Source organism: Myodes glareolus, chromosome 13 (assembly GCF_982192425.1).
Source record: "Myodes glareolus chromosome 13, mMyoGla1.1, whole genome shotgun sequence".
NCBI classification, from domain to species: domain Eukaryota; kingdom Metazoa; phylum Chordata; class Mammalia; order Rodentia; family Cricetidae; genus Myodes; species Myodes glareolus.
In genome coordinates this window covers 50,660,843-50,680,968 of record NC_142038.1, presented here as the reverse complement: position 1 = coordinate 50,680,968, position 20,126 = coordinate 50,660,843, and the positions used below count along the sequence as shown (strand labels likewise).

Sequence of the window (20,126 nt, the reverse complement as noted above, 5' to 3'; positions counted from 1 at the left end):
CCTAGGCAGAAACAGTGCATTGCCATTGAATTTATATATTCATTTCACAAATATGTAAAGATTCCTAATTGGAAATTCCAATTTTTCCTCCCCCTTTTCAGATTTGGCCTGGCACGTGGGCACCTCATATTGGAAACATGCATCTCAAATATGTCAACTAAGTTAGAAGGTCTTTACTCTTTAGCCTTGTTTGGGAAACCTATGACTTTGGAAGGACTCTGGGGTTTTTATTTTGGGTTTTTTTTTTCCTTTTCTTTTTTTTTTTTTTTTTAATGTGCCTAACTAAAATATTCTCTGACGCTTTAGCAATGGAAATTTGATTGCCCATTGTGTAAGAACAAATTGATTTCTTATCCCCACCTGAGTATGTTCTCTGGTTAGTTTAGCCATTTTTGACTTGAGATAAGATGAACCTAGTGCTTTTGGCTAAACATACTGAATGCTACGTGTATGCAGAAGAGTATTAGATGATTACATGTTTCAACTTTTTAGGGTGGTAAATACATGTATAATTGTTTACATACTTAAAAAATGAGTAAATTTCCTGTCATATAGTGGCTCTACTTAATGTAGCCTGTATTAATGTGAAATATTTACCAGAATATTCAATAAAAAAAAAATGAACAGTGTTTAGAAGTGGGGTGTGATCCTTTCAGTGGTCATAAAGATTTCAGCCAATCCACAGTCATATTAAATTAGATTGCTAATGCTGTATTTATTTGTATCATGCTTTTCACATTTAACACTGTAGAGTCTATTCTTAGACAGCCATAAAAAGCACTGTTAAAACTTATTAGCTACTTCTTATTCTCCTGTCTCCCACCTCATTAAATATGAGGGTTTTTAAGCCTTTACAGTTTGTCTTAGCTGACATTAGCAAATAGGCTACTTGGTAAGTTTTGCTCTTTATGGATCATGACTACTAAGGCTTTCCATTGAACAGATTTAGGGATACCCAAATCATCCATTTTAGGTTCTTTTTGTGCTTCTTGATTTTTGAATTGGGACATAAGAAGTGGAGGAGTTAATCAGTTATACTGATGAATACCTGAGTAATATTTGTAAATCGGTGACTAATGCTATGTTTAGTCCCATGGACTCAAAAATGAAAAGCCAATATGCTAAACAAATCGATCACAAAAACACTAAACTAAGTTGGCTAAACCATACACTGTGTACAATGGAGAAGGAAATTCTCCTACTGAAACGTATCATCAGTTGTGGGTTTTTTGTTTGGTTGGTTGGTTTTGGTTTTTTGAGACTGGGTTTCTCTGTCCTGGAACTTGCTCTGTAGACTACGCTGGCCTCGAATTCACAGAGTTCTACCTGCCTCTGCCTCCCAAGTGCTGGGACTTAAGGTGTGTGCCACCACCACCTGGCTCAGTTGTGTTTTAATGTAGTTCAATATCCCAGCATTATAAACAGTATTTAAAAGAAAACAATATTTTGTGGACTAAGAGAAAACAAAAAGAGAATGCACATGCAAACACATACAAGCAATAACCAAGAGCATGATTCCTACTCTAAAAGCAATTAATAATTCTTAATAATCTTTGCCTGGGTTCTAAGCTATCACCGGGTCAGAAATATGCTATTAGCTCTATGTAAGATATAACTTGGTTCTTTGGATTTCCACATTATTTTACATGTGAGAAAGCTTCCTTAAGCGCATTTCTTATTTTATATTTTTGATGAATTTGGAAAGTATCACTGGTGGGAAGTTTACTGACTTTGTAGTGGTCATGTAAAATCTTCTCAAGAGGCCATCTCACTCTAGGGCAGAACAGCCCTTTAGATTGCCTACATATCTTGTTCTTTCTTCTTATCGATAACAGAAACAATCACTTAAAATTAGTGAAATGAATGAAGCTGCTCTTGATGAAATAGAGAAAGGTAATCTTAAGTAAATTACTCAGTAGAACAAAAAAGTGAGTTTTATTCTACATTAATTTTTTTGTAAAGTATTTGAATGATCTCAGAATCCTTAAATCTATTTCTAAACCTTGAGTACAACAGAAGAAATTCTGTCTCGGATCAGAAACTAGAATCCATAAAGAGGAAGGAGAAAATCTCCTAGAGAATTAGGAAGAAAGAGGAGTTGTGCAGTAGGAGCCCTGGGAGACGATCCTCCCTCCTTTCTATTTGGATCTTGGTAGCTTAATCCCAGCCCTATTTTACTTGCTGTAATCTCTTCTTCCTCTTCCTGCCTCTTCCTGACATTACTTTACTGCTATTTTACCAACTTGAACATTGGATAAAACCTAGCTCAGGTAAGAACTTGATTATTTTCAAAACATACAAGGGATGGAGGGAGGCAGTATGGGTACAGTGGAGTGAGAGTCAAAGGTCTAAGTCCTATTTTCATTTCTGTCATTTACAACTCTGTGACTTTAGGCAAGTCATCTCATTTTTCTGGGCCTCACAATCCCCATCTGAACATGAAATCAATCTTAAATTAACCCAGAGGAGTCTTGTGGTTATAACACAGATTTTCTTCTTTTTCTTGTCAATGAAAATGTATGGTATTGGGAATACTGGAAAAAATGTTTACAGTTCTGAGGTTTGGTTCTGATCACTGGGATCAAGGGCCTTCTATTCTGGAGACCAGTATTGATTTGGAAATTAGTGGAAACAGAAGAAAATGTTACACATTCATAGTGAGCCCTTAAGTTTTAAAGAAACATCCTGTGAAGTAAGGCACATGTCAAACCCCATGAGAATAAAAGCTCTTCCAAAGAATAAAACTGTATCTTCAGGTTTCTGGATTCACTTCTTTCAAGTAGTGTTCAGTGTAATAAAATTATTGATGTATAGAATCCTTTAAAACTGTTGTGGCTACAGTGTGCTGACTTGCCCTTTTATAGGCCAGTGTACTTTCTTCAGTCCCTGCTCTCAAGGGTGAAATTCCATCACCTCAGCTAACCAGACCAAAGAAGAGAGTTGGACAGCCAATGGTGGCCTCTTCTAACCAGAGGTAAGAAATCTCAAGCCTTATGGTTTCTGTTCCTCCTCCCAACTGGAACACTACTACTACACAAGAGGTCTGTCCTTGTTTTGAGTTGGCTTGTAGAAGCAGGAGAACAAGCATGAGTTCAAGCCAATCAGAGTCCAGCATGGTTGTGCACTCCTGTATACCCAGCACTTACAAAGTATAGAGGTAGGGGAATCAGGATTTTAATGTAAGCCTCAGCTCCATGAAACGCTTATCTCAACACCACTTATACCTCCCTAACAAAAGGCCCAAAGGTTGGACTTCATACCTGATTCTTTCCTAGTGTTGAAGACCTTTGGACCACATTGTAAACTGAGAAGAGACAAACAAGCCTGTAGAAAAACAGCTTCAGAACATCTTGTTCTGTGACTAGCAAGAAGTACTTCTACCAAACAATACAGCTGGTCATATCTTCCTAGAGGACCCTGTCCTAGGGTGAGGACTGTGATGATGTTGCATTTTCCATTTACCCACAGTGATTTGGCAACTGACCACAGGCTAGATCTTTCATGTTCACTCTCTACTTTAGGAAATGAATGTGGAAAGGTAGTTCTGAGTGTCAGAATTTCAAGTGTGTTAATACCACATCCAATAAAGGTCATAAAGCCCAGCATGGTGGCCTATGCCTGAAAGTTCCTCCTAAGGTAGAAGGATTACTGGAGCCCAGGAGCTCAATACCAATCTGAACAAAATAAGAAATCCTCCATATCAAAATAATAATAGCAGACATGAGCCTGGGCTTCAAGACATAAGAGGACAAGATCATGAACATGTTAGCTGATTTCAAACCTCTCTGTGAAAACTTTTCACTTACATACGTGATCCACCTGCCTCTGCCTCCCCATTCCTGGAGTAATGGTGTGTGCCACCAAATCCAACTTGTTTCACTTTACTTTGGTGGTACTGCTGGGAATTCAAAGCTGTTTACTTAAGTGGGAGAGACCTGGCATTTGCCTTATTGGTTTAATTGTCTCTCTGGTAGTTAATCCTAGGCATAGTTTTTGTTTTGATATTTTGATTGGTTGTTTTTCTTTCTGAATCAAATGGTAATTAATGTTAAACCTGTGACTTAAACTTCTGATGCTTTATGCAGTTGTATGGGTGTGGAGTCTGGCTTTTTTTTTTTTTATAGTTTTCTAGCCCTGCGAGCTATAGGAATAACACTGGCTGCTGCTTTATAGTAGAGATTCAAAGAAGGAAGGCATTACTTCACATGCACCTTCTCTAGAATTTGTTTGGGTTTCATTTTCATTTTGACAATGCTGGGGACCAAACCCAGGACCTCGGGCATGCTATACAAGCACTCTACCAGCTGGGCTATATCTTCAGCCTCTATAATTTTTGTGTTGCCTCACTATGTAGACCTGGGTGGCCTCAAACTTGAAGACCTGCCTGCTTCTGCCTTCCCAGTGCTGGGACTAAACAATGTGCTACCACATATAGCCAGCCCCTTTAGTTCTACTTCTGTTTTTTCTCAGTCTGTTTTGGTGAGTCACTTTCTTAATTAAATATTAGTATGTAGACCTCTTCTTGCACTACACCTTCTCAGATTATAGCATCCCATACTCTTGTATTTCATTTCTGAATAAGTAGGCAGCACGCGTCCCCCGAACCAGTTGTTACAGCTCCTTATAGTGCTCTGTCTTGTTACTCTGCACACAGTATTCATTACTTAATATAAACTATGCCCGTTTGTTTTCCCTTTTGTAGTTCCAGCTACCCAAGATTCTCAAAGCAGGAGATTGGGAGTTACCCTAGCTTACCTCCATTTTCCTCAGCCTGTCCTTGATCAGATCACTTCACCTTCCACCTTTAAATTTTTATTACAATTATGGGGAGAGGGGCATATACATGTCAGTGTACCTATGAAGAGGTTAGAGGACTGCTTGCAGGAATTGGTTCTTTTCTTCCACTTCATGAGGTTGGAGCTTAGATCATCAGGCTTGGCACTTAGTGCCTTAATCTGATGAGCCATTTCACTGGCCTCTACTTTGTTGTTCTGTGTATCTGAATTTCCTCCATTTTTCTGTCTCCATTGCCACTGCCCAATTTTCATTTTCAGAATCATCATCCTCTCTACTCCATGCCCCCACTCTTAACCATTAGGCTATTTTCTCACTTTGTTTAAAAGTTGAAATTGTCAAGACAGTTACCCAGTCTGCTTAGACATGCACCACTTTATAAGAGACTCCAATACCTTTGGGGGAATAATAAAATATATGTATACCTGCTACCTGGAATGTGATTCTGAAAACCTGCAGCTTCTGCATTAACAGGAATTATCAAGCTCAGCCAGGCTTGGTGGTGCATGCTGTTAGGCAACAGTCAGAGGTAAAGGCAGGTAGATCTTTAAATCAAAAGCCAGCCTGATCTATGTACCAACTTCAGCCAGCTAGATCCTGTCAGGCCAGTGAGATCCTGTCTAAAATAATAATAATAATAATAACAGTAAAACAATACTGTCCACTCTCTAAGGCAAACCTATCTTTGCTCCTTTCCAGAGAGCTAACAGGCTAAGCCTTCCTCACCAAGTCCATAGTCAGCTATGTCCATCAAAGGGCTGACCTCTGCACTCTGGTACAGCTTTCCCTGTTCCCATCCCTTAGTTTGCTGAACTTTGAGTAGACCTGGTGTCACATTCAAAAAGCCTATGATTTTGGAGCCTATGCTCCAAGGGCAGAACATCAAGGCACTTTGACCAAGTACAGCAGTTTGTTATCAGAGGCACTACAAAGCAGGGCTGAAGGACCCAAACTGTAGTCACTCAAGATCTGTGGGCATGTTTCCATCATAAAGCATGGTTAATAAATACATTACTGTCTGAAACTGTTGAAAGAAATGGGTACAACTGTACCTCCTGACAACCAGGAATAACTAGCAAATAAACTCTCAGAGCAGATCCTGAGAGCTCCTGGGCAATGGGCGGAACCCTCAGGTTGAATGACTGGCCAATGGCCCACCCTGGGTGTGACGTATCCTAGTGGTGTTGCCTGCTGCCACACGTGGTCAGCTGAGACTGCCTACACTTCAGACCTGTTTTCCTGAGCTTTCAAGGCACCCGCTGTTGCTCGCTATGTCTACCTCTAGAAGTTGCCCTATTCCGGGGTGTCGAGACCGGCTCTCAGATAGCTACAGCACCACACCAGGGGGCACACTATGTGCCACCACCCCGGGAGGTCAGTAGGCAGGGCAGGGGTTTGTGCTGTGGGGGGTAGAGTGGGGTGGACCTTGGAATTGCTTCTGTGGGGTTCTCCAATGCATAGCATAGAAGGAGACTATTTGAAAATAGTTTACAAAAAAACTATTTATAAGCAACACTGCTTATAAACAGTTCATGTTGTGATTCCCAGCCATAAAATTGTTTTTATTGCTGCTTTATAACTGTAATTTTACTAGTTATGAATCACAATGTAAACATCTGCAGTTTCTGGTGGTCTTAGGCAACCCCTGTGAGGGGGTCGTGACTAACAATCGGTTGAGAACCACTGCAATAGAAGGTGGCCACAAAGTAAGCAAGTATTATGTAGTGATTGCAGCCCTGGGTCATGAGCTGCTGCACTGGCAAATGGGTTTCTGCCATGTGGAAACAGAAGGGAGCAGCAAGACTAGTACAGGGCTCTTCGAGGACACTACTGGCCATTTTCTCATGGGTGAGGCTAACCCTAAGGGGCTTAAAGGGTGAGGGGGAAGGTTTACCAAGGAATGTAACTCTCCCTTGCAAGAGGTATGAGAACCCAGGCCATGCTGGATGAAATTCATAATGTTACACCTTTTTGGTGAAAGGTTGGGCAGTTTGGCCCCACTGTATATACCAAAGCAACAAGAACTATGAACTGTACACTAACAGCCTAAAGTACCTGAGTTTTCAAGTGTGGTGTCTCAAGACTACCACCATTGTCATTGCGCAGAGTACCTACAGACTAGCTAGATGTCCCAACTTGCCTTGATGTTGCTTAGACTGAACTTGGTTGGGCATGTCTTTTGTGGTGTGACCTGCCAGCCGAATCCTAGTTGGGCAATAATGTGTTCAAGTTCCTGGATCTTAACTTCAGTTCTTATTCCTTCACAGGCACCAGGATCATCTACGACCGAAAGTTCCTGCTGGAGTGCAAGAATTCTCCCATTGCCCGGACACCTCCCTACTGCCTCCCTCAGATTCCCGGGGTCACAATTCCCCCAGTCCCACCCTCCAGTCTGGAGCTACTGAAGGAACAGAAGCAGACAGAGGAAGAGACAACCGGTAAGAAAGTAGGACTAGCAATTAAATGCCTTTGTAGAGTTGGGGCTCAATTCCAAGAGGGGTTCCTGTGCTAACTGGGCTTACAAACACTTAAGTGAGTAACTGTTCTCTTGACTTCTCTCCTTAGATGACGAACAATTTGAAATGGACATGTAATCCAATGCAAGATGACCTGTGTGGAGTTACGGATCTTTTATGCCACTGTTGCCACCACCTCTTCTAGGGTATTCAAGGGCAGCTGGCCTCATCTAATCTGGAAGAGTGACTTGTTGGTTCTGGGCTTCCTTTAGTTCTGAGGCAGCTGGACCAGGGATAACAGTGGGCACTTGCCAAGCCCTCAACTTTCTCTGGTCTATACATATTCCTCCCAAACCTGGCCCTCAGAGCTGGCACTGGGGAACAGAATATGTCACCTTCTGGCTGCTTAGTAAACATTCAACGAAATGCCTTGGCTCCAGTGTTCTACTGAGTGCTGAACTCTCAGCTATACAACTGAGAGACCCAGCAGGCCCAAGTCTGTTCCCAGCTCCCAATGGCTCCCTTCCTGCAGCAATTAGGGCTTGAGGCAGGCTATGAGAGAAAACTGCTAAAGTTACTAGGTCATAAAGCACAACAGCTGAGCCTTGCCAAGGGCTGGCTGTTCCTGTCTTTCCAGGAAGTGAGGTTCCCCCACCCCCATCCACTTGTAATGTGCACTCCTAGAAGAGATGCTGTTTCAGCTAACATTTCTCAGTTTCTCCCCTGCCTTTTCTTTTGCTTCCTATCTCTTAAGTACTAATCACCAGTTCAATTCTGGAAACCTTGCATCTCTCTTCTCAGCATAACCACCAGTACATTTCTGGTCCCAGCTATTTCTTTTTTTTAAAAAAAAAAAAAGTGTTAGAAAAGATTGGGAGAAGAGTGCTGGAGAAATGGCTCAGCAGTTAAGAGCACTGGTTGCTCTTGAGTTCAAGAGCCAACAACCAAAAATATCTCACAACCTTCTATAATGGGATTTGATGCCCTCTTCTGTGTGTGAAGGCATATATGCGGACAGAGCACTCATATACATAAATAAATCTAAAAGACTAGCCTGGTGATGGTGGCACACACCTTTAATCCCAGCATTTTAGAGGCAGAGGCAGAGGCAGACAGAGAACTCTTGAGTTCAAGACCAGCCTGGTTTACAGAACAAGTTCCAGGTTATTCGGGGCTACAGAGAGAAACCCTGTCTCAACAAAAAAATGACTAGGGCTTACACTGAAACCAAAATGAGGCAACACCTTGTTTGGTAAATCAGATATAGTGCAAGGTAACCTCTTCCTGCCCCTAGTCTCAAATGTTAGGACCATAAGTGTGTGCTACTACACCAACAGAAATGCAGGCATCTCGTGTTTTTCTCCTTCAGTTTAAACAGCAGAAACAACCCCAATCACTGTTTGTAATAACAATACACAAAGAATACAGCAAAGGGCATGGTCTCTTCTGACCAGAAAGTTTCTAGCTATTTGAGTCTATTCTTGGGCTGAAATGAAATTAGCCAACAACACCATACTATGTTACAAAAAAATGTGCTTTTCAGTCTAATTTTGAGAAAAGCAGGTAGCAATATGGCTATGCCCATCAAAGCCCTCCTTGATGAATGTAACAAGGAATGGTATTCATGGAGCAGGGAAACTGACACCAGAAAGAACCAGTCTGGCATCAGAATGGCTCACCTTTCCTACCCACTTCCCACCATTGAGATTTTTATTGAAATATACATATTATGAGTAACAAGTTATCTTGCAAGTGGCCCAGGTAGGATCTTTGGTCAGGCCCAACACGATTGTCTCCCTGGTGGTAATGGGAGCCAAGTGAGAAGAGGCCTTCCACACTGAGGCATAGATCATTTGAGTGAGTCTGGGGAGCCCCCAGGATTTGAAGACTGTTGGAAGCCTGGTACTGTCTGGTTCTCAGGTGCCATTGTAGATGTCTCTTCTTTGGCCTCCTCTGAAGACAGACTCCTCTTTTCTGCAATTAACCTTTTAACTCCCACCATCCACTGACTGACCTCAGTCACATGATCAACCATGAGTGAGCGGTGAATGTCATCTGCTGCATCCCACTGGTGGTGTAAAAGTTCTGAGGAGAGACAGGGCTTGAGCAAGTAATATTGGCACTTGGAAGTAATATTCATGTCTTCCATTCCTTCCCTCCCAATAAGTAAAAACCTCTTCACTTGTCAGTTCAGCCATCAATGGCAGGATAAAGGACCCCACCCATACCTTGTACTAGTAGTGCCATCCTCTTCTTTACAGGTATTGACAACTTCCCTCCAGCCCACTGTTCCTGAAGCAGTGCCAAGCGTCGGCTGATATCATCATGCACCTGTTTCTGAGACAGAAACCGATCCAACTCAGTGCTGCCATTATGTGCTTTCTCTGGCTCAGGAGTTTGACTCTTGGTCATTTTAGAGTTCATATTCATTTACCCAAAGAATAGAAGTCCCTGACAAAATAAAATGAAACCTGTGGATCTCCTCCAAAGACAAAAGACAGACATGACAAAAATGTTAACTTTTCAGTGCCTCCTCAGCCCCTTAGAGACTCATCTTAATGTTACTGTTCAAATAAGGAAAACATGACCATGCTGCATCCCCTTTCTTCAATCCTTCATCTCTAGAGGGCTGAAGAAACCTTCATACAAAGCTTCTCTTTCAAGTACCAGGGCCTACCTTTGTGTGGCCATGGCAGTCCTCCAACGCCTGTTCCAGAGGTCTCAGTACATCTTCCATCAGAGCCTCAGACTCAGTGACTGGGGAAGTTGGGGGCTCCACACCAGTAGCAGGACAAGTCCCCATAGGTGGAGGCCTGGAAGCCTTACTTGAAGGAGGTGGATGACCCATTGGAGGTGGTCCAGAAGTTTCTGAAGTTGGGGCTGAAATGTTCAAACTGGATCAAGCAACAAGGCTTAGTACCTTCCAATGATCATTTTATTTCCATCTTCCCATTTCTCTTTGTTCACAATGTTTAATCAACTATGAAATCTGAACACAGTTCTTCAACTCTTACCTCCTACTGCCCAATTTTATTGATTAAACCAAAGCATGTTGGGAACCAAACTCAAATCCTAGAAGAACAGCAAGTACTCTTAGCCACTGAGACATCTCCAGTCCCCCATTATAATCTAACACTTTTCACTGACAGATTTTTAAAGGGTAAAGAAAACTGCATTTCTCCACACTTCACAAATAAACATTTTTGAAGGGGAAAGGGAAGGGAGGGGAGGGGAGAAAAATGTATAGCTCAATTAAAAAAAAAAAGTAAAACATTTTCACAGGGTAGTAGTGGCACAAACTTTTTTTTTTTAAAGATTTATTTATTATGTATACAGTATTCTGCCTACATATATTCTATAGGCCAGTAGAGGGCATCAGATCTCATTACAAATGGTTGTGAGCCATCATGTGGTTACTGGGAATTGAACTCAGGGCCTCTGGAATAGCAGGCAATGCTCTTAACCACTGAGCCATCTCACCAGTCCCTGGCACAAACTTTTAATACGAGCATTCGGAAGGCAGATCTCTGAGTTCAAGGCCAGTTTGGTTTACAGAGCAAGTTCCAGGACCGGCTCCATAGCTACTGAGAAACCCTGTCTCAGGAAACCAAAAAATAAACATTTTCATATCTCTAAACTTCACTTTCTGTAAACACTTCCTTTTCCTATTTCTGGCCATGCCTCTTATTTCACTGATAAAGTCATCAAGTGGGATTTTTTTTTTTTTTTTTCTGTTTGAGACAGGGTTACACTCTAGCACAGGCAGGCCTCAAACTTGTGGCACTCTTGCCTCAGCTTTCTGCATACTGAGACCATAGGCATACACCACCATGCCCAACTCAGGAACTCCCCACTGGTCCTTTTAATCTGCCTGCCACCCGTTGGGGCCACCTTCCTTTCTCAAAAAGTGCTTGCTCCTGTTGGAGTAAGTGGAGGGTATCTCTCACTCATACTTTGCAGTCCAGTCCTTCTTTAGGCTTCCCTCCTATGATTATTTCTTTTCTCCACTATGATCACTTCTTGGCCTTTGCTCTATCATCTCATGAACGTACAAATGGGCTTTACTGTTTGCTCTCAAAACCCCTTAAATTTCTATTTTATTTTATTTTATTTTTTTTAAGACAAGGTCTGAAAAATCCACACCTTTTCCTTTGGGGATGATGTTCAAGCCCGTGACATCAAATCAAATATAGCATCCCACCACCTGCAAACCTATCTTGCAACACTCCATTTAAAAAAAAAAAAAAAAAACAACTTTTTTGAAGCAATCTACTTCAGTTTCTGAACCAGGCAAAGCTGTTCTCCTCTCAGAGAGTTTGCACTTACCTGTTTATTGTGCTTGAAATACTTTTGCGCCTTTCAGTCACATTTCCGTGTTTACTTAAATAGCCCCCAGGACACCTTAATTACCTGGAAACGTGCTTCTCTGCAGAGTCCCTACCAAGACCTTTTAGCTTGTTCACTACGTTTTAGTTTGCACTCAAACCGTTCCTGGCTCTAGCTTGACAAGTGCTCAGTAAATACTAATTAAACAAATGAGTAACACAAAGTCTGAGATGCTTATAACACAAAGATCATAGTAGGATCGTGGGAAGAAGAGATCTAGGCAAGAAATATCTGCAAACAGTCTGAGTGAGCGTTGTCCTTTTGTTCAACATACCATTTACTGACCAGGGCAGCAGAAAGAACAGGCTCGAAAAGCGCCTGCGCTGAGCCTCTTACTGGCTCCCAACCCCACTCTAATCGAGTCCTTGGGAGAGGAAAACGGGCCGATGGGACAGGTTTATCACGGACACCATCTTTCCGTACAGGATTCCGCCCATAGCCCTTACACACCTCTAGGGGATCCATCCTGAGGGGCCGCGACCCTCTTAGTAAGGGGTGTGCGTTTGGGTCCACCAGTCTGAGTCTGCAGCCCGTAAGAGAACTGCGGAGGGTCGTTCCAGCCGCGTTCCTTGTTGCCTGCGAAGGCAAGGAAGTGTGTGAAAGGTGACCGGGTACCCAACGGAGGTTACTCTGGGGTCAGGGGGAGTCAGAGTTCGCGCCGAGTACCCACAGCCAGCCCATCCGCCTTGCTCACCCGGCTTCACGTAAAGCTCCGCCATCTCTACTTCCGCGCCGCCAGTGCCAGCGGGGCAGCGCGTCATTTCCGGGGCGGTAGCTTACTCACTCAGTCCAGCTAGTTACCTGGCGGTACATGAGGGGCTACCTAGAGAGCAGGCACCAATTTCCTTCAAAGACAGCTGGCTGAGCCAAGCAGTGGTAGCGCACGCCTTTAATTCCAGCACTCAAGAGGCAGAGGCAGGCGGATCTCTGTGAGTTCAAGGCCAGCCTGGTCTACAAAAGCTAGTTCCCTACAAGAGCTAGTTCCAGGACAGGCTCCAAAGCTACAGAGAAACGCTGTCTCGAAAAACAAATAAAGACCTGGATGGAGGTCTTGTCAAGGGGCACCAAACAGGTAGGTTTTTCTAATGTCTCCTAGTTTGCTCTCAGGAGCAAATTCACCAGAAGTATCTGCTGGACCTAATCACATCAACCTCTGGAAGCTCACTATCAGTAGACTGACTGCCTGCACAATTTTTACATTTTCTCTAGGCTCACTAACAAGAGCTTCTTCAGTATACAAATATGTCAACTCTTCAGAAGTCTTCTGAAATGCCTTGGACAAGTCTCAGCTGAGCTCCCACAACCCTCTGGTAGTTTCTGGTATTTTCTGCTTAACTATTTGGTTGTTTCTCCTCAGAAAGTCTCAGAAGGCATCCTAATAGGCCTACTTTAATATCTGACACAGAAAATCTCATAAATTGTGTGCTGAATGAATGCAGTCAGATTTCCACTATGCACCATGCCCCGTGTGACTAAAGGCAGTCAACAACACCAAGCATACATACCCACCTCACACAAGTTGATGGTCCCCAACCTTATCCCACGTCTAATATACTCACAACTAGTGAGGTCACTGAGGGATTTTTATTTGCACTGATTCTGCTATAAAGTTGCTGAGGTAGAGCCAACTGTCCAGGGTTGGACAGGGGCAAGGAACAAAAGGACCCAAGGAAAAGGGTGCCAGGGGCCTAAGTTATAGTGCAGGGCCTCTCAGTCATTCATATAAACAGGAACTTGGTAATAAATAGAGGGTAGGCAAGGATCAGGGATAGGCAGGAAGGTGAGAGGCTACAGAACCCTGGGAACTGGAGAACTGTAAAGCCTCCTTCCTCAACCCTCTAAGATCAATTTAGGACATATGGAGAAGAGAAGGTTTTAGCCTGAAGGCATCAAGAAATGAGAAGACACCCCTCTTTCGAGGAGCTGCCCCAGCACCACCAACTCCTCCTTTGAGTAGTGGGGGAGGCAGGGGGCCACCAGGGGAGTCCATGGAGCTGGTCCGCTTGAGCCGAAGGCGGGCACGGGCCTGGGCACTCCAGGCCTTACCCCGAGCTGCTGAGGCCACCAGACACTTCTGGTATTGAACCTAGGAAGAAGGGGAGTGTGAACATCCAGTTTTCTGCCCTTGGACACCTGAAAGCTCCTTAAGGCAGGTAACTGGCCAAGAATTCTGCCTAGCATTCCCATGTAGCTCAAAAACAAAAACATAAAGCTCGACATTTACTAAGTACTTAAGAAAAACTAGACACTATATTAAGTGCTTTGTGTGATAATTAATTTAACCTAAGTTACTCATGAGGTGTTGCTTTACTCATCTTGCAAATGAAGATACCAAGGTTCAGATAAATGACTTGTCTAAGGCAGTGGTTCTCAACCTGTGGGGGATCACATACCAGATATCCTGCATAACAGATTTTATTTATTTACATTTAAAATAATATTTACATAACGATTCATAGCAGTAGCAAAATTAGTTATTAAGTAGCAGCAAAATCACTTTATGGTTGGGGGGTCACCACAACATGAGAAACTATATTAAAAGACTGTTGCATTAGGAAGATTGAGAACCACTGGTCTAGGGTCGCACAAACAGAAAATGTTATAGCCGGTGTTCAAATGTAAGTCTGTTCAGCTGCAAAGCTAGCATGTTTTGTGTTTTTTTTTTTTGGTTGCTTGGTCTTGGTTTTTATGAGACATGGTTTCTCTGCAGCCTTGGCTATCCTGGAACTCACTCTGTAGACCAGGCTGGCCTCAAAACTCAGAGATTCTCCTGCATCTGCCTCTTGAGTGCTGGGATTAAAGGAGTGCAATACCATCTGGCCAAAGCTTGCACTTTTTTTTTTTCCTCCGAGATAAGGTTTCTCTGTGTAGCTTTGGTTCATGTCCTGGAACTAGCTCTTGTAGACCAAGCTGGTCTCAAACTCACAGGCATCCTCCTGTCTCTGCCTCCCAAGTGCTGGGATTCAAGGTGTGTGCCACCACCGCCCAGTCAAAGCTTGCACTCTTAACTACACCTACCACAAGAGACTATCCTCCATTTCTCAGTGTTCTGTAACAGTATCTGGCAAAACAGACTCTCTAGTGAAGACAAAGTCTACAAACCCAACCCATTCCCAAAATAACTGTCCCAATCAAACTCTTTTATTTATATAAATTACTCAGAGCAGATACTAATTACTTAGCCTTCCTACCTCCTCTTGTGCACCTGCACTGCAGCTTAAGTCGGTAAAATCTGCAGATCTCACTTTACTGTCTTCAGTGGCCCAGGCTAATCTAAGGTTCTCACGACCTGCTTCTGTCATTCTTGTTGTTCTATCACTGCATCCTCTAGAAGGCCACGCACACCACATTTCTCAGGGACTCTAACCCACTAACATCTCTCTCACGTCCATTCCTGAGGTTCTCTGGTATATATGCCCTGTCTCTTCACCTGGCACACTTCTTTGGGTGTCTTTTCTTTTCCCTCTACAGGTGAGGAAGTATCTCCATCATGCGGTAATGTAACTTGCTGCTGATGTGTTTCTGCTTCACTCTGTGATGGCAAAGGCTATATATGCCTTCTATAGCAATGACTTTTTGGATTAATTACAGTAGTTGGACCCTATAGATACTCATTTGTTGCATGAACAAGTGAACTGAATTAATGTAGCTTAAGCATCCTTCATTCAGATGCTCACATACACCAAGAAGTATGTTACATCAGTCCAATGGTGCCCACTCTGTGTAGCACACCTTCACTCACATGCTGAAACGTGTTACGAAAGTGTGTCCATGAGTGTTTGTGTGTGTGTGTGTACCTTGTATTAGTATTCCCCATACTTTGAGAAATCAGAAATAAGCCAGATGGTGGTGGCGCACGCCTTTAATCCCACTCGGGAGGCAGAGGCAGGAGGATCTCTGTAAGTTCGAGGCCATCCTGGACTACAAGACCTAGTTCCAGGGCAGACAACAAAGCGACACACAGAAACCCTGTCTTGAAAAAACAAGAGAAAAAAAAATCAGAAATAGCAATTATTATGCAAAATGCCCTAGACTCTTAAGTGTTGGTAACCAACACAAAACTTAGCAAAAACAGCATTAAGAGCCAGAATACTTGTGAAACAAATTTGGCCCTGGGATCACTGGGTTGTGATTTAAGTGGAGCTGCCCATCTTGAGCGCATTCTATAATACAGAGCGGCTACAAGGAAAACCCCTCCTATTCCCATTCCATCCCTAACTCACCATACAGGCAGCTTGCACAGCTTCAGAAAGTCCCCCAGCATGAGGCTGGCACCAGAAGGCTGCACACTGGAATCTCTGACAACCAAGGTCAGCGATGAGGCCAAAGGTATGTGGATCACGGCCAACACCAATAAAGGTCACAAGACGCACAGGGCACTGCCACAATGGTTCTTCCTCTGCACTAGCCTCTGCCTGCCCACACAAAGCCTGATCACTACATAGTTAAACAATTGCCAGACCCAATACTTCCAGAACCAAGTAAAGACCCCCCCCACCTCAACATGCCTGCTCACCCTCCAAAGCCCCGAACTTCACCCTCCCATGGTACCTGAATGGAATGCGCAGTCATCAGAGAGTCAGACACACTGAGCATAGCAGGAACCCAGGTTTTCTGGTCCCCCCGGGCAGTGAGGGTACCAATGGCCTCATTCAGCACATCCATACCTGAGGAGATATGCCTATTGTGCTGTCTGGCTTGGATAGAAAGAGTGTACAGAGAGTTTCTAGGACCCTTTCATTAACTTGGGATTCAGAAAGATGGGAAACAAATAATTGGGGCTGAGTGTGGAATTCTGATTTGGAAGAATGGGTATATCCAAAACTATATAAGGTCATGCAAGAACTCTAAGACTCGATACAATGTAGCTCTCACCTCACCCATATTCTCTTTCCTAACACACCGGAGCCATCAGCCCCCTTAGTCCTTACCCATGGCTTTGTTGACTGGTAGAATCCCCATGTACAGTGCCTCATATTTCTGAGCAGCCTGGCTCACTGCATCCAGCAACTCCACTGAAACATACATATCAAGCAACAATCTAGCATAGAAACTCAGTTGCCCCTTCCCCCTTCCTTGCTGTGGTGTAGTTCGAGGACTACACCACTATGTATAAGTTTTACTATGTAACCAGCTCTGGCTGGTCTGGAACTTGTGACAGTCTTCCTATCTCTGCCTTCCAAGTGCTAGGATTACACCATGGCTCACCATGCCTCGCTTCCGCACCCTAATGAATGCACCAAGCCTCAAGCTAGAGCTGAGGCTAGTAAAGGAGAGCCTGTAGATGCACCTTCAATTCGCTGCTTTGGATTCTTGGATCTAGACTCTCCAGGAAGAAGCTAAATCACCAGGAACCCCCACCCCCGTACCACCTCCATCTCTCACAAAAGCAGCCTGATGTTGTAATGCAGCGAGCCCTTCCCCATACCTTGCCTTGGGAAGTCTTCAGGGGAAATAGGGTCTGGGGAACAGCAAACAGCTTCTCCACTGACTCCTACCCTCTCTGACAAGATCTAAAATACAGCACAGCCAGCATGAGGCACACAGAAAGAAAGGGAAGTTAGGGTCAGGGGTCAAGCCCACCCTAACCCAACTCCATATTCCCTGCGCCCCCACTGGCCCTCACCTGTGCACAGAGCCCCTGTAGAGCACTTGCAATGGCCTTTGCAGGCACATCACAGCGAAACACATGGCACTTGAGCATACAGCTGTCTTTGTCACCCGCAACGAAGGCAAAGTCCCTAGCAAGGGCAGGGATAAGACTATTTAGGCCAGGTGCTTCTAAGTGCCTATAAGAAACTTCTAAAGTTAAGCTAAAGATATGGCACAGTTGGAATGGGGAAGCCAGGGACACTGCTCAGAGTATCTAGTTGTCACATACCTGTCACTGTTCCAGAAGCATGTGGGAGCACAGGATAAAATCAGCCCAGCCTCTCAGCCTCTCCCCCATCTGTCCCTGCTGAGCTGGGCGCATGGGCCCACCCACCCCAACCAGGACTGAACCAGGCAGGGAAGGTCATGCTGGGTCCACATCAGAGATCTGTGTCCAAGGGTTCAGCATCAGTGGGGATGGCAGCCTGCAAGGGGGAAGGGTGATGCAACTCTTGCTCGGGGGAACACAGAAGTCCTCACCGGCCCTTGGAGCTGCCCACACCCCAGACACGGATGTGAACCAGAGGCTGACAATGGATCAGACTGTGGTCCAGGGGATTCACTAGGCTCATGGCATCTTTCTTCAGGATCATCAACATGTTCTGGCCCTGCCAAGGACACAGAGTTGGCAGATAAAGGTGGCTAACATGGCAAACAAGCAATTCACAGAAAACCTACCTCCGCTGAGCCATAGGGTGAACCCCTGGAGAAATCAGACAACTCACCTCACCCCAGGCACCATCATGGGGCTGGCTCCGGTTGCGAGTCTGGGCCAGCTGCTGGATACAGTTATTGACAGCAATACTGCTCTTCCCTGGTGCCAGGTCCTCCTCAGGCACCTCTACCCAGCCCAGAGAGCGGACTGCAAAGCACTGACAAGATGGGGAAAAAGAAGTGGTGTGATGGGCGACACTAGGTTCAGCCACATCAGCTCTGGTAGTCCTATTCTTTACACTTAATCAACCCACTCACTGAATAATTCTACCCCTGATCTTTCCCTTGCAGTCTCAAACTGCAATGTCTTAAACTGGCCATCAGCTTCAATCACTACCTTAGCTCCTGGCTCCAGGCTCCGGACATAGGAATCTTCGCCATACCATGTTAGAGAGTTACTGGAACAGATGAGAGCCAGTAAAAAGATTAGGATTCCTACGTTAGGGGTAATGGTGAAACCCAGCCTACTTGATCAAGCACAGAATCTGGGACAAGACCCAAAATATAGCACCATAAATGCAAACCCAGAAAAAAGCAGGGCCCAGAATATGGTTAACAAACTACAGTTCAAAATTTGAAGAAATCCAGTACACAAGACATAGGCATAAACTAAAATAAATACGAATATGAATTAAAAGTGTGGACAAAAGCCTCAAACTAGAACAAGAGACTGTAAAACACAGAATAGGAATCCTCCCACTCCCCCACCCCACCCCACCCCAAAAAAACTGAAGCGAACAGACGGAGTCTACTAGAACATGATGGGTCAGGACAGAGGACACAGAACGTAGACCTAATGATAAGAACTTGCAACAGACAAAAATCTACAACCGTCAAGAACATGGGAAAGCCAAGCACAAATAGAGCCCCAAACAGAGTCCAGAACTACAGTTTAAAAGCAAATTGTGGAGACAGGCATGGTAGCTACTGTGTGAGTTCTAGGTCAGTTATGGCTACATACACAGTGAGACCTGAGACCATCTCAAAAAAGCCAACAAAGTGTGGGTCCAGCTTCATTCTTTTGAGTGCCACAGTAACCCCAAGGCTTTCATTTGGCCTGGGCCACCCCTGTTACCTCCGGTTCAATGAACTGTCCAGGCTGGAGAAGGATCTCCCCTTGGGGGGTCGCAGTTCCCAAATCCCCTCCGTCCTCTATGGAGTAGAGATTAGTCAGTGTAGCAGCAGGCTTAGGTGTACACATGAGCTCAGACCCGCTCCTCACGTTCTACCTACCGCTCCTGGGTCATCTGCACCTCCTAGTTCCCAGGTTGGGCGCTGCCACTGAGTGCTACCGCTGGGTACATGCCAATAATAAGTGCCTGCAGCATCGCGGATCTTTCTCCAGCCAGGGGGTAATCCTGTCTCCCCCTCCAGATTTTGGTCCCCCCACAAGTCATCTATAGGAACAAGGGATTAAATCAAGGAGCCACATTACTCGTGAGTTCCCAACAATTCTCTCATAACCCTCGCTCCATCCTAGAGGAGACAGCCCTAAACTTAGACGTCAACTCCCCAGTCATAAAGACAGCACCTGCAAGGAACAAGGTTCCCTTATCCCCTGGTTCTCGTTCCCGAGATGCCACCCACCTCCATCCACCCCATGTTTAAGCCTCGGGTAGCCTTCTTTCACCCCTTATATCCCCTCTGCATTTGGTCCTCCCAACCGGACCCTCGGTGCACACCATCGCAGTTGACCAGAATGATGGCCAGCATATAATCCTTGCCCAACATAGCCTCTGACAGCCTGCGCTCTCAGCCCACGGCGACCTCCGGAGCTGCAGGGCCCCCTAGCCCAGCCTCTGCGCCGGAGACCGCCGGGCCAACTGGGCGGGATTGGGCCGGCCTTGGGGGAGGGCAGAGGCGGGCCTGAGTTGCAGGCGCCGCGGCGTCCGGGTCGCCGAGTCCTCGCGCGTCTCGGTGCGTGTGCTCTACGAAACGCACCGACACTATGAACCCCACACCCGTAGGCAACTAGGAGTTCCTCGGTCGGCGGAAGACCGGCGAGAACGTGCCCTGTGTGCACCAAGGCGCGGATGACATCATCGCGTGGAGCATGAGATCATCACGTCCCGACCTTTACCCGCCCGCGTACACGGCCCAGGACCAGACGGGAGGGATCCGGTG

The 20,126-nt window shown here is 44.9% G+C and overlaps 4 protein-coding genes across 8 annotated transcripts in view; 2 read left to right on the top strand and 2 right to left on the bottom strand.

Moving 5' to 3' along the window:
* Positions 1-629, top strand: part of Ankhd1 (ankyrin repeat and KH domain containing 1) — a 109,729-nt gene extending 109,100 nt beyond the window's left edge. For both annotated transcript variants that reach the window (XM_048442388.3, XM_048442386.3), the window contains exon 34: positions 102-629. In XM_048442388.3, coding sequence (XP_048298345.1) covers positions 102-161 — 60 coding nt within the window. In that variant the 3' untranslated portion in view covers positions 162-629. The remainder of the gene's footprint in view (positions 1-101) is intronic.
* Positions 630-5,991: 5,362 nt separating this feature from the next.
* Positions 5,992-7,676, top strand: Eif4ebp3 (eukaryotic translation initiation factor 4E binding protein 3). The gene is made up of 3 exons (XM_085699760.2): positions 5,992-6,168; positions 7,062-7,232; positions 7,360-7,676. Exons 1-3 carry the CDS (start codon positions 6,066-6,068, stop codon positions 7,386-7,388), a joined length of 303 nt encoding a protein of 100 aa, XP_085555886.1. The 5' UTR covers positions 5,992-6,065; the 3' UTR covers positions 7,389-7,676.
* Positions 7,677-8,308: 632 nt separating this feature from the next.
* Positions 8,309-13,046, bottom strand: Sra1 (steroid receptor RNA activator 1). 3 transcript variants are annotated; one of them, XM_048442405.3, is made up of 5 exons: positions 12,331-13,046; positions 12,087-12,212; positions 9,928-10,130; positions 9,479-9,587; positions 8,309-9,335 (listed from the first exon to the last, which is right to left on the bottom strand). In XM_048442405.3, the coding sequence occupies exons 1-5, from the start codon at positions 12,395-12,397 to the stop codon at positions 9,100-9,102; spliced, it is 741 nt and encodes a 246-aa protein (XP_048298362.1). In that variant the 5' UTR covers positions 12,398-13,046; the 3' UTR covers positions 8,309-9,099. The 3 variants fall into 3 exon arrangements, with proteins under 3 accessions (XP_048298362.1, XP_085555885.1, XP_048298363.1); XM_048442406.3 differs by having other exon boundaries at positions 9,127-9,335; positions 9,582-9,587; XM_085699759.2 differs by lacking the exon at positions 12,331-13,046 and having other exon boundaries at positions 9,928-10,144; positions 12,087-12,218.
* Positions 13,047-13,201: 155 nt separating this feature from the next.
* On the bottom strand, positions 13,202-20,119 carry Apbb3 (amyloid beta precursor protein binding family B member 3). 2 transcript variants are annotated; one of them, XM_087896143.1, is made up of 13 exons: positions 19,685-20,119; positions 19,236-19,399; positions 19,078-19,154; positions 18,340-18,400; positions 18,014-18,160; positions 17,769-17,896; positions 17,518-17,523; positions 17,263-17,398; positions 17,065-17,149; positions 16,568-16,651; positions 16,188-16,303; positions 15,860-16,051; positions 13,202-13,722 (listed from the first exon to the last, which is right to left on the bottom strand). In XM_087896143.1, the coding sequence occupies exons 1-13, from the start codon at positions 19,731-19,733 to the stop codon at positions 13,486-13,488; spliced, it is 1,482 nt and encodes a 493-aa protein (XP_087752269.1). In that variant the 5' UTR covers positions 19,734-20,119; the 3' UTR covers positions 13,202-13,485. The 2 variants fall into 2 exon arrangements, with proteins under 2 accessions (XP_087752269.1, XP_048298360.1); XM_048442403.3 differs by lacking the exon at positions 17,518-17,523 and having other exon boundaries at positions 17,263-17,377.
* Between the last annotated feature and the right edge of the window lie 7 nt (positions 20,120-20,126).

What these genes read in the sequence shown, in the direction of transcription:
- Eif4ebp3 (XM_085699760.2), top strand. Translation starts at nt 6,066, where the DNA reads ATGTCTACCTCTAGAAGTTGCCCTATTCCGGGGTGTCGAGACCGGCTC. An exon ending in ATGTGCCACCACCCCGGGAG is followed by an intron (nt 6,169 to 7,061) that starts GTCAGTAGGCAG and finishes ATTCCTTCACAG; the next exon opens with GCACCAGGATCATCTACGAC. An exon ending in GACAGAGGAAGAGACAACCG is followed by an intron (nt 7,233 to 7,359) that starts GTAAGAAAGTAG and finishes TTCTCTCCTTAG; the next exon opens with ATGACGAACAATTTGAAATG.
- Sra1 (XM_048442405.3), bottom strand. Translation starts at nt 12,397, where the DNA reads ATGACGCGCTGCCCCGCTGGCACTGGCGGCGCGGAAGTAGAGATGGCG. An exon ending in TCAGGATGGATCCCCTAGAG is followed by an intron (nt 10,131 to 12,086) that starts GTGTGTAAGGGC and finishes TGAACATTTCAG; the next exon opens with CCCCAACTTCAGAAACTTCT. An exon ending in GATGGCACTACTAGTACAAG is followed by an intron (nt 9,336 to 9,478) that starts GTATGGGTGGGG and finishes GTCTCTCCTCAG; the next exon opens with AACTTTTACACCACCAGTGG.
- Apbb3 (XM_087896143.1), bottom strand. Translation starts at nt 19,733, where the DNA reads ATGTTGGGCAAGGATTATATGCTGGCCATCATTCTGGTCAACTGCGAT. An exon ending in GACAGTTCATTGAACCGGAG is followed by an intron (nt 18,401 to 19,077) that starts GTAACAGGGGTG and finishes CATCTGTTCCAG; the next exon opens with TAACTCTCTAACATGGTATG. An exon ending in TGAAGACTTCCCAAGGCAAG is followed by an intron (nt 16,652 to 17,064) that starts GTATGGGGAAGG and finishes TGTATGTTTCAG; the next exon opens with TGGAGTTGCTGGATGCAGTG.